General features: G+C 38.0%; 1 protein-coding gene across 2 annotated transcripts in view; it reads left to right on the top strand.

Moving 5' to 3' along the window:
* Nucleotides 1-1,588: 1,588 nt before the first annotated feature.
* TRPV5 (transient receptor potential cation channel subfamily V member 5) overlaps nt 1,589-16,605 on the top strand; it is a 42,326-nt gene continuing 27,309 nt past the window's right edge. Inside the window, exons 1-2 of one of the 2 annotated variants that reach the window (XR_015696770.1) lie at nt 1,589-1,938; nt 15,753-15,850. Coding sequence is in view for 1 of the 2 variants with exons in the window: in XM_087716400.1 (XP_087572526.1) it covers nt 1,802-1,938; nt 15,753-15,850 (235 nt within the window). In the remaining variant the exon portion in view is untranslated. The remainder of the gene's footprint in view (nt 1,939-15,752; nt 15,851-16,605) is intronic. The other variant, XM_087716400.1, reaches the window with a different exon arrangement.

The raw sequence follows: 16,605 nt of genomic DNA, 5'->3' as shown, positions 1-16,605 counted from the left end.
AGGAAGCCTAGAGCCAGGTTCAACAAGTAACTAAGAGAAAGCAAACTTTTTATTACCATTCATAGATTACTGAGATAGTAAACTGTGTTATGACAATGGCTCATAGCTGCCCTTTGTTGCTTCAGTTATCTGGAGAAAATAAGATTGTACAATACAAACTTGAAAAAGAGGAATAGACAGTGAAGAAGCAAATAATTAGGCAAAAACAGGAAAACTACGAAAAACAGCCAGTGCTGTCACTGACTCGTTCATCCATTCTCTCCCTCTGGGAAGTGGACTGAAAGATGTTATGTAATTCAGGAGGGAAGAACCAGTATTGTGTATGTAATTGTTGCAAATAAATTAGAAGTCTTCTAACTTTGTAAAAATGTATAAATTCAGCCCATACAGTGGACTATATTTTGTAGGGTCTAATAGTCTGGAGAAGGACGTAAGCATATTATTAGGCTGAAGTAGTGGTTGCTCTTGGAAGAAGCCATCAGCTTTGCTGCTGCATATAGAATTTGGCTCCCATTTCTCAAGATAGATTTTCCTGCAAGGTAGATTTTCCTACCATTTCTCAAGGTAGAACTTCCTGGGCCAGTCTTTCTTAATGGGCACAAACTATTTCTGCCTTTAAGAACATGTTTCCCCATTTCTCTTTTGGGGAAATATGATATTCTGCATCTTTTAATATTTCCCAACTTCCTGCAAGTTGTCTTTCTCTCTTTCCTGATCTCCCTGTAGGAAGAAAAATCTGGTCCAGTTCCAAGTCAGGAGAAAGGTGCTGGAAATAAAATGGAAAGAAGGATTCAGTTTATTGAAGAGCAGAACAGAGCATGCAGTTCTGGGACAGCTGACAAAGTATAAGGGTTGATGAGTATAAGGGTTTTTATAGAGTTTCTGAAATGCTGCAGAGGTTGTGCAATGTAGTGAGTACATTAATTCTATTATGTCCTAAAGGTCAAGTCCTGTTCTCAGAATTGGGCGGAGGGGAACTATTTCTGCCTTTAAGAACATGTTTCTCCATTTCTCTTTTGGGGAAACATAATATTCTGCCTCTTTTAATATCCCCCTAAATATTTCATTCTTCTAGAAGGGGGAGGGGCTTCCCACACCCTCTTCCCCTATTCCAGAAAGATTTGGACCCAGAGAAGTGAGGTGAAGCTGAAGATCACCCAAGCAGGGATCTATATCTGGGCTGCAAAAACCTAGATAGCCTAAAGAAAAGGCAGACAACTTTGGTAGTCCTTGGGATTTTTATAGCTCAATTCAGCCTAACCTTTTATTCTGGAAGCAGCTGGAGAAAGTACCAGATCAACTGTGCACCTTGTGAAAAGTGAGGAAGTTCTTCTTAGCTAAATGTCCTCCAGGGCCTGCGAGGGGGCAGCCAGGCCACCTCCGATATTTGCGATCCCCAGGCGCCAACGGACCAGAGGAACTCTTCGACCTAGGGCCACTCTGGGGAAGGAGGGGTGTGGTGCGCGTCACGATTTGCCCCGCCTTCTCCAGCGCTTGTCCCTATATTTCCCTCGCCCAGGATCGCTGCTAAAAGCGTGGCTCGGGCGGAGAATCTGACGCCAAGAGTGGGAAAGGAGGACCTGGCGCGTGGGATAAGCCGCGCTAGCTAGGACCGGTCTTTTGCGCGCACGCACGCCGCTCCTTTCTTCTTTCTCCGAGGAAGTCGCCATCGCAGCTCTGGACAAGCGCCATTAGTTTGAGCCAGTGGGCAACACAAGACACTCTGGCGCCTGGTTGCTGTCTAGGGGGCGGCTTCTGCTGCTTCAGGCGCGCTGCCAACCAGGAGGGGGGAAGGAGAGCCATGGGGGTGCCCGTGCCGGGTGCCAACGGCCGCCTGGGCGCTCTGTGGAAGAGGCTGAATCCCGGCTTACGACTCCTTATTCAAACCAAGGACGGGCGGCAGAGCTGGGACGAGATACACCTGCTGCATCTGAAAAGGTAAAGGCGGGTTTCGGATTGGGCTGCTGCTGCCTTTGGGTCTTAGAAATCAGCCCTTTGCCGGCAAGCGAACAGCTGGGCGGGATAGTTTACTCCAGGCTGCAGGATCCGATGCTTGCAGGCGCACGCGCCTCTTCCACTGATGAAGATTCAATCACGGCATCGTCATGCAGCAGGAAAGCTAGCTAGCATAGGAGAAAACGGTAACAATAATTTTAAAAAATTCCTTGTAGGCTGGCTTGTTTCTTGGTTGGTCCCTGGGGGAGCGCTCAGAAACGGCATCCTCTCTCTTTGCAAACTGTTCGAGTCAGGATTCTGCTTCTGCTCTTCCTTCTTGGATCTGGATAAGTCCTTCTCAGGCCCCTGTTTGCTCTAGCTCAAGGGGCATAGTTGCATCCCTGAAGGCAGGTCGTTTTTAAACCAGGGAAAGAGTCTTGTAACATTAAATTGTTTGCAACGGCAAGGATTTTTGCCACCTGGAAGAAGAAGTCGCCAAGTCTTGATTTTGCAGCAATGTCTTCCTCTTCCTGATGATGTGCTGCGACTTCATCAGAAATATTTTCCTGTGTACAAATACTTTAGGAGCAATCTGATACATGTCTGTCTGGGAATAAGCCCCACTGACCTTATTAATGCCTACTTTCAGATCACCTTGGATTACAGTCACTGTATCAAAGAAGTCAGAACTGAATAACTGCTTAATGTTACCCCAAATCAGTTGCCTTAGATGACTTTCTTACTGTTGCTTAATTTAAAAAAATGAGCTCTGGACTGGTTTATCAACATTTTTATAAAACAAGTTTGTAATCGCCAGAGCGACCCTTTGCTTTGTGGTCAAAGTTTTATAGTGATGCCAGTGGTTATTCATAAAGAATTGGTAGAGAGTTCTGGATTACAAAGTATTTATTGTATGTAATGTTTTTAAGGGTATCACAGGCACTTCATGAATGTTATTTACACTTTAAAAAGCAGCCCTAACCTAGGTACATATCTCTTCTAGGGATGTGTCTTGCATAGTTCCCAAACCTCAGTAAACTGATTTATATAAAAGAATACTGCGTAATTATGGTTTTTCACTTCCTCCTCAGCTGATTGGTGTAAATATAATGCAAAAAGAGAGGATGGAGGAAAACTTATTTTGAATTGAATATGAATGAAATCTTCTGTACTTGATGGAATCGCCTCAGAAAGTAGATGAAATTTAAACCTCTTGTGAAAGTATCTTTAGAGTCATGTTAGAAACTTAAATATGAATAAAACCAATTACCTCAGCCATTCCAAACTTAATGGTCCTTCATGGCCAACATTAATTGAGAATTAGGAAAGAATTGTCTCACACAATTCAAAAACACAGTTTGGGGAAGGCTGCTTCAGGCCTTAGAAAAGCAATATATGACACCACATCTCTGTTTAAAGATGTGGTGGCCATTGCACCTGAGTTACCATCTATGAGTACATAGGCTGTTGGGGTTTTTCAGACAGAGGATTTATTGAAGAGTTGTTTATTTTACAGAAAGCATCCAAAGTATTTATTTCATTGAAAATTTCCATTTATCCTACAGCTGGGGTAGAATGATATTGATTAGATTTTAAATGTGGAAAAATTGCCATAAATGCAATATATAGATAAGGGAACAATTGTGGAAAACTCAGCGAAGCTTATACCTATTAGAAATACTAGAATTAGTGCAGTGCATACTTTGGCTTTTGAAATAATTTCTACGGATTATAAAATCATTTTGGGATTGACTGTTTTGTAATTAGTGAAAATTTAAATTTGCATTTCTTTTCAGGTGTAAAAATGTCTAGGCATAATAATCGGTTAAGCAATGAATAAGGAGTCATTACTTCATAGGAACTGCAAAGTTTATATTCTTGATTTCAGTGCAACTAGGATAATTGGTTGCCTAAAGCAGATTCCAAATTTAATTACTGAATTAGGGAAGCATGAGCAAGGAGATTCTTAATACCCTGATTCATAAGCTACAGTATCAAAGACCATGAATCCACTGTCTTCTTTGCTTACAGATTAATCTCTTCTAAAATACTATATCATGTTCAAAGAGATACTGCATGTATTCTCTCTCTTTCTCTCTCTATCTCTCATATCAATGTTCAATATATACAGTACAGCATTATAATATGCTGTTGAATTGTATTATTGTGAGTTTGGGATTAACTGCCTAATGCAACCCAAAGCCAAGAGGTATGCAGTTAACTCCACACTTGGGGCAATAAAATAATTACTTTCCTATAAATGTAGACTACCTGCCCATACAATGTATTTGAATTAGTTTACAAGGATTTTGATATAGGACTATTCTCCTCTTTAGATTTGGTTGTGCTTTTTGTTCCATTTGAATTGTTTACAAGGTTAATTGCAAGCACAGTCAACTGCTTTAATCTTTAGAGCTAGATTAGCCTGGAATTTGCCTAGAAAAAGAGAGATGCTTTTATTTGTAATTCAGTAAATTCAGTTTAGCCTGCAGTGATAATTATTACGAGGAGATAAAAACTGATGGCGCTTGAGGGAATGAGATTTAAACTTGTGAGTCTTACTATATATTTACATTGTGTTTATATGGTAAAGCTGTTGAAAGTAATTATATTGCCCAATAGAAAAATGTGGATTTGGAAATGATTATAATCCCATGTCTCTTTGAACTAGTAATTCTGCTTTCCTTCTGAAAGATGTGGTGAGATCTATAGCTGCTAAAGTTGCTACTTACCTTGTTATAGTTACTATCTACTGAGAACTGTATTGTTCAAGCCTGAGCTACAGATATTCTGTTCTAATGTAATGTGTGTTTCTCTCTAGTAAGATTTTGCAAACCTTCCAAACAAGAATATCTGGTAGGCGTTTTTGATCTAGGTCTTTTCAATCATCACACATTACCTCTTCTATTAGGGATAATTTCAGTCAAAATATTAATCATATTATTGTTCTATTTGTGGTGGGATTCCAAAATTGATTTATTTTTTACTAGAAATTTCATTTAAGGTGCAATTCAGGATTAACTAACACTAGTTAGCCATGCCCTGTTCAATGACCTAAATACATCCTATGCCTTGCAGATTCAATAAAGTTCATTTAAACTAGTGTTACTTGCAAGCAATGTATAAAAATAGCAAAAACTACATGATTCATATACTTCACTGAGGAACTACACTTCTGTATCCAAAACCAGGTTACATATAGTACATCCTATTTACTCCTCATTTTGTCTATACTGTTTTATGGTTTTTTGTCTCCTTTGATTTGAAGAGTGCAAACAATTATACTTGCTTAGGCCTTACTAAGTGTTGCCTTGTTTAGCAATCATTTGTAATTCTTGCATTTATGACCTTCTCAGGTCTGTAAAGTAAAGTAAAGCTGAAGTAAGATCTCATAAGCACAGTTGCTATTTCAGTTAGCAACTGCTTTACTTAACAACCAAGTTGCCAATCCCACTTGTGGTTGCTAAGCAAGTGCTACCTTTATAGAACAATCCTCTCGAATGTGGCACTTCCCAGTGTGTAAGGATAATAAATGTTGGGAAATGCAAGGCCAACTCATGAAAGGTACCCAGTCATAGAGTCTAGATATAAGTTCTAGAATGGGTTTCTAAAAAGTTCTCATCAATATCTCCAGAATGGGAGCAACTATGAGCTACTAAACTTCATGTACTGACATTCAAAATTCAGTTGTTTCCTTTCCTTTTCTCATCAACTAAGGCTATACACACACACACACACACACACACACTACACAAACACACAAACACATACACACATATATGTAGCGATGTCAAGAGGAGGAAGGAAGGAAGGAGAGAAGAAAGAAGAAAGGGGGGAAGGAAGGAGGGAAGGAGGGAGGGAAGGAAGGAGAGAAGGAGAGAAGAAAGGAGGGAAGGAAGGAGGGAAGGAAGGAGAGAAGGAGAGAAGAAAGGAGGGAAGGAAGGGGGGAAGGAAGGAGAGAAGGAAGGAGGGAAGGAAGGAGGAAAGGAAGGAGGAAAGGAAGAGAGAAGGAGAGAAGAAAGGAGGGAAGGAAGGAGAGAAGAAAGGAGGGAGGGAGGGAAGGAAGGAGGGAAGGAAGGAGAGAAGAAAGTAGGATTGTTGTAAGATAAGATGGGTTTATGGGATGGTAAGAAAGCAATTTCAAGTATATTGTCAACTGTAGGGGAGAAAAATTGTTACAAATACATATTATTAATAACAGTTATGAGATCATATAATTGTGAATGTATATATGAGAAATAAAAAATTAAAAAAATATATATGTAGCGATGTCATGTTACTTGAGAGATGCTGCTAGTGCAAGATTCATAAGAATTAACATTGTTTTGTATAGGCATTTCAATACAAGCCATATCACCACTAATACATAGTTGTAAATAATTGCTTTATATGAGATGATGCTGGATTTTAGTTACCCCATTTTTAAACAGATGTTTGTTACTTTAGTAACAAAAATGGAAAAAAACCAAGCTGGTATAAAAAATGAAAAAAACAAACAAAGCAAAATAAATACATGATATAATACATATAAAACAGCTCGGTTTTAAACATAGTAATAAATCTTAACAACATGGAATAATGTTGATCAGTCTTTCTTTTATGTCAGCACAGAGATTGTTTATAATTAAAGAACAATCCCGTATCAGTCCAAGAGAGTAAATCTAGAACTGTACTATCTTTCCATTATAACAAAGAAACTCCCAATTTTCAATATATAATAACACATTGACCTCTTAAACTGGTATTTCAAACCTTTTTTTTCACTGAGGGTTGAAGAAAATTCACCAGGCATTTTTAGACTTATCCAAAAGGTTCATTATAGCTAAAAAGCAATTAACAACCAATTTATGAAAGCAATTAGAAAAGGAAGTATGTGAACCAAGTGCCTTTCAAAAGCACTGACCATGGTTTGAGCAAGATGGTTATTTCCTTGTCTCCTGGGGTTCTAAACCTAGTGGCCTCCATCTTGCAGTCTCCTCACAAGGAACAGTTGTGAGTGATTTCAAGTCCTCGTTATTCAGGGAGGAATTAGAAACAGCTGGTCTACCTCCTGATTCTTCATTCCGCCATGGTTGTCAGCTCTACTTTTTATGGAGCTGTCTTCAGTTCACTATTTCTTTCCTGGAAGTCTGCCTTTCTAAGCTTTCTCTGGGGTATTTTGTAAACAGGCGGGAAGGGGAACTCTTTAGCTGAATTAATTCCATTTTAAGAGTTTACAAACATACTTAAGATTCTTTTAGATTCTTAGCCTTTGAATGTGAGTATATGATATTCCAACCCTTTATTTGAAAGATCTTGCAAATGACCAATCTTATTTTTCCCCAGACAAGATAATTAAAGCAGTAGAGGGCTTTCAGGTGCAATTATTGTTCATAAGTCTGGTTATGGATTGTCTCTGGGGAAGGGAAGAAGAATTCCAGCATCAAACAAGAATTGTCCATAGTTTCTGTAATTAGTAACTCATCAGTGCAATCACTGATTTATTTGAGGTTTTATGGCTATTCTAACTAGTTACCAATTTTATTTCAAAGATGCTTTTGAAATACTACACGATAAGAATCTGTGGGGCCACCTTAGATGTTTAGGGTTATTTCTAAGGCTAATAAAGATCTTGATAGAGTTTACTTTAAGGGCAGAGAAGTCCTGTGACCTACCAAATTGCTAGCAGGAGTGGACAATGTAATACAAGGAGCTTGATGTAGTTCCTTCCTGGGTTGCAAATTACACATACTAGAAAGAATTAATGTTGATGAGTTCTTTCATTTTAGAATTATACAGCATAGTTTGGTTTAGTGTAGAACTCCCACCTATTATTACATCCTGGTCATCTCTGCATATGTTAGAAAGAAAGTTCTCAAAACTTCCACTAGCTGACCATGACAACTAGGGAATCCTGACTGTTGTATCTAGGAAACGTGTCTGGAAGGTACTTAGTTGGAAACATTTCATAATTGGTTTTTTTTTAATGATCGGTTGGCAAAGAAATATTCAAATATCCTCTTAAATTGTACAATCTAGGAATAGCTGCTCCAATAATATATTCCCAATTGTGTAGCTCTGCTCTTAGTAACACCTTGGAAACAATTTCGTTGTATTTGTTTTGTACAATGACAATAAAGGCTATACTAATACTAAGAAGACTATGATTTAAAGTACTCTTCTATAAGAACATGGCTTTCTATAACTAAACTGATGTCTGCGTGCTAATATTGTGGACTATATAGTTGAGCAAGAGGGGAGCCCTAGACAATAGTTGCTTGCTGTCACTTTGAATCATCTCTAATGAAAGTTGTTTGTTAACTTATCCATTTATTCCTTTGTGATTTTCCTATTCCTTCATTCTCTTTTTTTTCAACCTTTTAAAATATCTTCCTCTGGAGTCTAAGCTATTTTCATGTTATACCTTGCTTTAGGAGGACAAACCTGTTGAATGTATAATGTGCAACTGCCCTCCTATTTTTAATGCTAAAATAAGGTTATGGTGGCCTCATTTAGAGGAAGACACTTCCATGCAGTGGAACCTTCTCTATATACAGGTAGTCCTCTTCCCTATATAAAGTAGTTGGTATGTTTTAAGATCAAGCTCTTTTTTTCTACCTTCTCAATTAAATTACCTTCTTCCCAGAGCTGAGAGGTCAACTAGCTTGCATCTTACCTAAGGCAGAACTAGAACTCAGATCCCTTTTCTAAACCCCTAAACTAAAATGACTCTACTGCATATCACTGTTTTATAAATCCATTTCTGATCTATAAATTTCCCTCTATTTTTACGAGGTATTATTTGTTAAGAGTTTGAATATGTTGTTGTTTTCACTTTTATTTAAAGAGAACAGAAAAAGAAGAAAGGGAAAAGTGAATCTCACTGTCTTCCTCGGTTACATTTCTATATGCATATAAAGCTATATCGGTTGTTCATAAATCTTTTGTAACATTCATTCTTCAATAATTTGGACCATCAATTTATCTTTTCAGTGTTAGAATCAAATCTCTTAGTGACAGGTTGAGTCAAGGTAAAAGTTTTTATTTCTACTATTTTATTCAATTCAGACTTAATTGCTTCCACACTTTTCATAACTATTCCAATGTCATAGAGATTATTATTGCCTTGAATACAAATAGTAATCTTTGATAGGATGTCTAGAAATGAACACCAGATTAGGATCTGTAGCCAAATTTTCCACAAAAAAATAGACAGGTCTAATATTTTAAATCTCATTAAGTCCACAAGGAGTTAAAGTTCTCTGTGGGAAGATTGTTTGTCACGGAGTCTCTATCCTATTCTAATACTTAAACTATCTTTCCCCAACATATTCTCTATCTCTTAATATTTTAGGAAATGAGATTTTACAGAGGAAAAAGTTTGTGGAGACTTATATAAAATATTTCTCCAAATCAGGGGCGTCAAACTCAATTTCATTGAGGATTCATCAGGACTGTGGCTAATCTTGGGAGGTCGGGGATGGCCGGACATGACCAACTGGGTGGGTGTTGTCAACTGGGTGGGTATGGCCAGCTTGATTCCACTCATTAGGTGTGGCCAACTAGGTGGCCGTGGCCAGTTTGATGCCGCTCCTCAAACTGCCGGCATGTTTCCTCTTCGCCGTGGGTAGACTGAGCCAAAGCCATGCTGGCCCAATGTTTCCTCTTTGCATTGGGTAGAGCGGGCTGAAGCGACACGGGCTGGCCCCTTACATTTTCCTAGACGGCCCTTTGGGCTGGATCCGACCACATTGTAGGCAGGATCTGATCTACAGGCCTTGTGTTTGACACCCCTGCTCTAAATGCATCTTTAGTGGATCAAAGACTGTCAATTCTCTCAGTGCACTTGATGATTCTTTTGTTTTCTTGAACTTGTTCACCTGACTTCTGACATCTGGAAATGTGATTTTAATTGTTCCAGGAAGAATGTCACATTATAAACCAAACACCTGATTTATATGTGATGCTTATAGAGTTTATCTGGCCATAAGCCAGAAAGTTAAACAGGAGAAGCCTCTTGGGAGTATGCAGAAGAAATCTTTCTCTAAGAACATATTACCGTAAAGTGAAATATTCCAGCACTTAATGCCAAGTATCTTGTATATAGTCTTTACTCTTCTTTTAATTTGTCCAGCTCTAGATAGCAATTCTAGTTCATTGTGGCTGAACTGAAAAAGCTAAACAAGGTTGGATTTTCACAGACTGGAGAGTAGGAAATGCCACCAGTTTGTACTAGTTGGTTGTAGTGTTTAAGATGTTGGACTAGAAGTAGGGCAATCCAGATTCAGTTCTATCCTGAACACTATCAAAATAACTTTATGTCAATCAATCACTTGCATTCTAACCTTCCTCAAAACCTGCAGTTGTAGGAATAAAATGAAAGGATATTCTTTATAAACTGCCTCCAGGAGAAAGGGCAGGATATGAATCTAGCAAATAAATGCATAAATAGATTGGCAGTGTGGGGGGGGGACCATTCCTGAAGAAGATGGTGGCAAAACACTTCTTCACTGGCTGTATTCAAGAAGTCACCAGGAGTCAAAAAAAGTGACATGTTTTGATTCAGAGCTCTAGTTTTTAAAATGCTACCTTTCCCGAACAGTCTTTTATACTTTTAAATGCAAGTATAAACTACTTTTCAAATAAACAAATCCATTATTTAAATAATGTTCTTCACTTACCATTAAAATGTGGTAGCAAATACGTTTCATTGTACCTCTGCAGTATTTGTTCCTTTTAGGCTCTTAACATAATAGGATGCAAATGGTCCTTGACCATTGCCAAGGTAAAATAGGAGTCTGTGTGCTTATTTACTCTCCTTTTTTACCAGCCATTCTTACAGGCTCTCTGTGGCTAACTAAGCAAGTTAGCAAACACACCCTTCCACGTGCATGCAAAAACAGAAACTATATAAATAAATCATGAATGATGCATATTATAAAGCAGCTTCCTACTGTGTCAACTTAAAGGGAAAAAAATTCCAAGTTTCTGAAATAAAGGACAGATTAAATAGGCCAAAATTCAACAACTTTGTATAAAACTTGCCTCTGAGGTCCGTCAGATGATAATCTTGCCCAGATGCCCTGCATTTGACTCTCTGAGAGTTAGTTGGATAGGAGAGGAATGTCAAATAACCAGGCCTGAAGCCATGATGACCGGTACCTTGAATCTTATTGGGAAGCCCATTGGTAACCAATGGAGCTCCAAAAATATTGGAGGAATCTAATTATATTGGGACATACCCATCACTGCCTTCCTGGGCCACCACAGCAGCTTTTGGTTGACATACAGGAGAGAAGAAAAAAATGGAAGGAGCATGGGTAGCAAGCAAGAAGAAAGACAAAAAGGAGACTTATGAATAAGCAATGAAACTTGTGGGACTTCAGAATTCAGACTGACAGGCACTTGGTCCACAACACACCTGACATAACAATAGTTGAAAAGAAAAAAGTATGGTTCATTGTCATTGCAATATCTGGAGATGCACGAATTGAAAATAAACAGCAAGAAAAAATCACAAAGTACCGGGACTTGCAAATTGACGTTGAGCGACTGTGGAAAAAGAAATTGTCTGTTGTCCCGATTTTAATTGGAGCCCTTGGAGCAATACCTAAAGGGCTACCTCGCTATTTGGAAATTTTAAATTTATCAGACTTGAACATTCTGATTCTACAAAAACCCACCCTACTTGGAACAGCTTCTAACCTCCGACATTGCTTTAACAGTTCCTAGGTCCTCGAGCTGTTGAGCTACCAACCAGCCCCAAAGGCTGTGAATCTTACCAAAGATTAACCAAATAATAACAACAACAGCAACAACAACAACAACAACCACCACATCGGTCGTCGTGCGGGTTAACAAGGGCCGTGGCGAATGTTGGGGTCCCTGGACATCCGTCGACAAGTGGGCTACAAGTGGACCAGTCAACAAAACGACAAAAATATAGTGCAGATGAAAACCGTGCCATAATGGCCTGTTACTACAACTCAGAGCCAGAAAAAAGAGGTTATTTAAAGCGAATGTATGAATTATGGAAACAACAATATCCAGATTCAAATGTTAGTGAACAACGACTAGCAGATCAAAGGTGATTTATTGTACGGAATAAAGTGTTTAGTGAAGTTGAACTTGAGGAAATTCAGGCAAATTGCAAAACCAAAAAAACAATATCACAAGTGGAAATAACTGATATTCAAGACACAACTAAAGACATTATAGTAGAACTCCCAGAAGAAGCTGTCGGGGAGGAAATAACAACACTACCACTAGAACCAGTTATTACTGAACCAATTGATGAAGTAACTCAAAAACAAAAAGAATTGAAGGATAAGATCATGGAACATTTTCTGCTTAATGAGGAAAGGCAACATTTACCATCACTAAAAACTGTGCCTAAGAAAATTTTGGCCCCTATCATGAAAATGGTTAATGCAGTGTTTTCAACAATTGAATTGAGATCCATCTTGGAAACGAACCAGTTAATGTACAGCGCAGCTATAATAGTCACTAATGAACTAGGCATTAAAATCAAAGTACCTAGTTACACAACAGAAAAAGCATCAAAGCCAAAGTGGAAAATCCGATTAGAACAAAAAGTCAAAAAATTAAGGGCAGATGCTAGTAACTTAAAGAACATGCATGAAAAACGGCTTAAAAACAACAAAACCATAGATCATAATCAGAAAATATAGATTGGATACAAGAAACATCAATGAATCTGTAAAGATTGTAAAACAGCAGATAACAGCAACAGCTAGAAAAATTGAAAGATATGAGGCACGAATCATCCAATATAAACAAAATCAGCAATTTCGATCAGACCAACGGCGTTTTTATCAAAGTCTTAATGTGAATGGTGACACCAAAAGTGAAAAACCAGAAAAGCAGGCCACAGTTGAATTCTGGAAAAAATTGTGGGAAAATGCAAAGGACTACAATAAGGAAGCAAAGTGGATACATGACTTTAAGAAAAGCATTGGCAACAAACAAATGCGAGTATTAGAAATAACAACTGAGATGGTCAAAAATCGAGTAAAAAAGGTAAAGAATTGGACATCACCTGGAAAGGACCAATTACATGGTTGCTGGCTCAAATATCTGACCAGTTTACATGCAATATTGGCCAGGCAATTGAATGAAATTTTACAAAAGGGCCAAATTGATGAATGGTTGACAACTGGAAAAACATACTTGATTCAGAAAGATGCAACTAAAGGAACAACACCTGAAAACTACAGACCAATAACATGCTTGCCAACAACCTTCAAATTACTCACAGGCATTATTGAAGATAACATGATGGATTATTTGGAAACAAACAACATCTTGCCAGTAGAGCAAAAAGGCAACAAAAGAAGGAGCAGGGGCACAAAAGATCAGCTCCTAATTGATAAAATGATATTAGAAAATTGTAAGAACAGAAAAACGAACTTGAACGAACAAAGAGGCATTCGACTCATTGCCACATAGTTGGATCATAAAATCCTTAGAAATAATTGGCATTAGCAAAAATATTACATCCTTTACTGAAAAGGAGATGAAACAATGGAGAATTGAGTTGGCAATAGGGAATGAGAACTACGGAATGGTTAATATCAAGCAAGGAATTTTCCAGGGTGATTCACTTTCACCTCTTCTCTTCATCATCGCCATGATCCCACTATCAGTAATCTTAAAAAAAATGAAATTAGGCTACCAAACAGCCAAAAAGCTGAAAAAATTTTGCATTTATTATATATGGATGATTTGAAACTCTATGGAAAATCAGAAATAGAAATCCAATCACTGACAAACACAGTCTGAGTATTCAGCACCGATATTTCAATGCAGTTTGGCATGGAAAAATGCGCCACTGTATCCATAAAAAGGGGCAAAATCACTGCATGTGAGGGAATTGAAATGCTCAATGGCCAACTAATAATTAAATGCAATGAAAATGAAGCCTACAAATACTTAGGCAGTTGGATAACATCAAGCATGGAGAAGCAAAAACTATTGTCAGGCAAGAGTACACCAACAGAGTTAGGAAAATTTTGAAATCTAAATTGAATAGTGGAAATACAATCAAGGCCATAAATACCTGGGCAATACCAGTTATAAGATACACAGCTGGTATAGTTAACTAGACACAAGCTGATTTGGACATTTTGGACCAAAAAACCAGGAAACTAATGACAATGCAGTACAGTTTACATCCACGTGGTGATACTGATAGACTATATCTGCCCCGAAAATCAGGGTGCAGAGGATTATTACAAGTAAAGCAAACAGTTGAAGAAGAAAAACATGCACTGGCTGATTATTTAAAAGAAAGTCAAGAACATCTATTAATTGAAGTAAAGAACAAAAATCTACTGAAGGCCCAACAGATGAAACAAGAATACAGAAAAGATGTGATAAAATCAAGAATGGAGAGTTGGCAGAACAAAGCATTGCATGGCCAATTTCTTGAAAAAAAAAGATAAAGTGGACAGTGAAAAAACTTGGTTATGGTTAACAGCAGGTACATTAAAGAAAGAAACAGAGTCACTAATCCTGGCTGCGCAAGAACAAGCTATCTGCACAAATGCCATTAAGGCCAAAATTGAAAAATCCTCTGATGATGCCAAATGCAGACTTTGCAAAGAAGCTGATGAAACTGTTGATCACATACTCAGCTGCTGTAAAAAAATCGCGCAGACTGATTATAAATTGCGGCACAATTCAGTAGCACAAATGATCCATTGGAATTTGTGCAAAAATTATAATATCAAAACAGCAAAAAACTGGTGGGAACATCAGCCTGAAAAAGTCACCGAAAATCAGATGGTCAAGATCTTGTGGGATTTCCATATACAAACCGACAAAATACTGGCACATAATACACCAGACATCACACTGGTTGAGAAAAATAAGGTCACAATCATAGACATCACAATACCAGGTGATAGCAGGGTCGCCGAGAAGGAACATGAAAAAATCGCAAGATACCAGGACTTAAAAATCGAAATTCAACGACTATGGCACAAACCAGCAGTGGTAATTCCAGTGGTAATTGGCACACTGGGTGCTATTCCAAAAGCACTGGAACTACATTTAAAACAGTTAAAAATTGACAAAATCACCATCAGTCAAATGCAAAAAGCCGCACTGCTTGGATCTGCACGCATATTACGAAAATACGTTACGACGTCCTAGGCCCCTGGGTGGGGCCCGACTAGTAACCAATGCCAAATCCGGCGAAACAACTGGCCGCTGTGATACAATTGTGTAATAATAATAATAATAATAATAATAATAATAATAATAACCAATGCCAAATCCGGTGAAACAACTGGCCGCTGTGATACAATTGCATAATAATAATAATAATTTTGAGGAACAGCGATTGTTGGAACTTTCTTTGTTAAGTTGATAGTTATTTATATTAGTTTTGTCCATGGATTTACCTGTACTAATAAAATAAACTTATCAGAGGAGGCATGTAAAAAGCAGAACAGTTTAATTCATATATTTACTAAAATATAATACTGTATATGGAGAGTATAGAAGATGGCAGATGACAGAAAGAGGGAAGATCCATTTCCAAGGGAACAAATAGATGATGGGGCAATATGCTGGCTCTGTAAACTGCTTATAGAGAGGCTGTAAAACACTGTGAAGCTGTATATAGCTATTGCTATCTTGATACTCTTAGTTTGATACTAATTTTCCTTTTTTTGTCAGAGTCCTCAAACATACAATATTTCCTGGCCATGCATTTCCTATCTTTTCATTAAAATTCTGTTTGTCGTTGACATGGGTTATTTTGTTCCTCAAGAGTAATTTTCTTATTGGGCTTTTTTTTTTCTTTCCTGCAGGATCTGGGAATCTCCTCTTCTCTTGGCTGCCAAGGAGAACAATGTTCAGGGTCTTAGGAAATTAATTGAAGATGGTTCTTGTGACATTTATCAAAGAGGTAATTAAACCTACTATAAAGAGAGTATTTTCTTGAACTATCAAGTTCTGCATTAAAATTACATGCATTTTTTTCTCCATTCTCTGATCATCTGCAGTATATATATGCAGATGTATATAGTAATGTGACTCTTCTTTCACATTATGTGGTTGTTACATGCTGGCTGGGAAGTTCTGGGGATTGAAGTCTACAGGTCCTAAAGTTGCTGAGATTGAGAAACATTACACTAGGGGTGAGGGTGGGTTCCAAAACTGCTATCAAGAAACATTTTGGTATAAAAACAATATTTTGAAGCAGAACATTTCTAGATTACTTGGAACAGTCCATTCCAGGGTCGGAATGTTCTGTGACTTTTTTTTTTTTAAATTTATTTATAGGCCGCCCTTTTCCCTGGGGGGACTCAGGGCGGCTTACAACAGATAGGGCGGGAAGACACACAATGACATATATAAATAACATATAATTAAAATAAAAGCAACATTCATTCATCATTCGGGTGGGGACAGACTATAATCTTTAACCCCAGGCCTGACGGGATAGCCAGATCTTGAGGGCTGTGCGGAAGGTCTGGAGGGTGGTGAGGGTACGAATCTCCACGGGGAGATCGTTCCAAAGGGTCGGAGCTACTACTGAAAAGGCTCTCCTCCGACTTAACATTTTGCAACCCTTTAGTATATACCCAAGACTAGTGAAACACCCAGGTGTATGGTTATTGCAATTGGATGAGAAGAGAAGATGCCAAGATAGAAGAATGG

Source organism: Thamnophis sirtalis, unplaced genomic scaffold (genome assembly GCF_051295495.1).
Source record: "Thamnophis sirtalis isolate CommonGarterSnake01/CBP01778 unplaced genomic scaffold, rThaSir2_p1.2 scaffold_5, whole genome shotgun sequence".
NCBI lineage: Eukaryota > Metazoa > Chordata > Lepidosauria > Squamata > Natricidae > Thamnophis > Thamnophis sirtalis.
The sequence above is the reverse complement of the archived record's forward strand: the minus strand, read 5'-3'. Positions and strand labels throughout refer to the sequence as shown.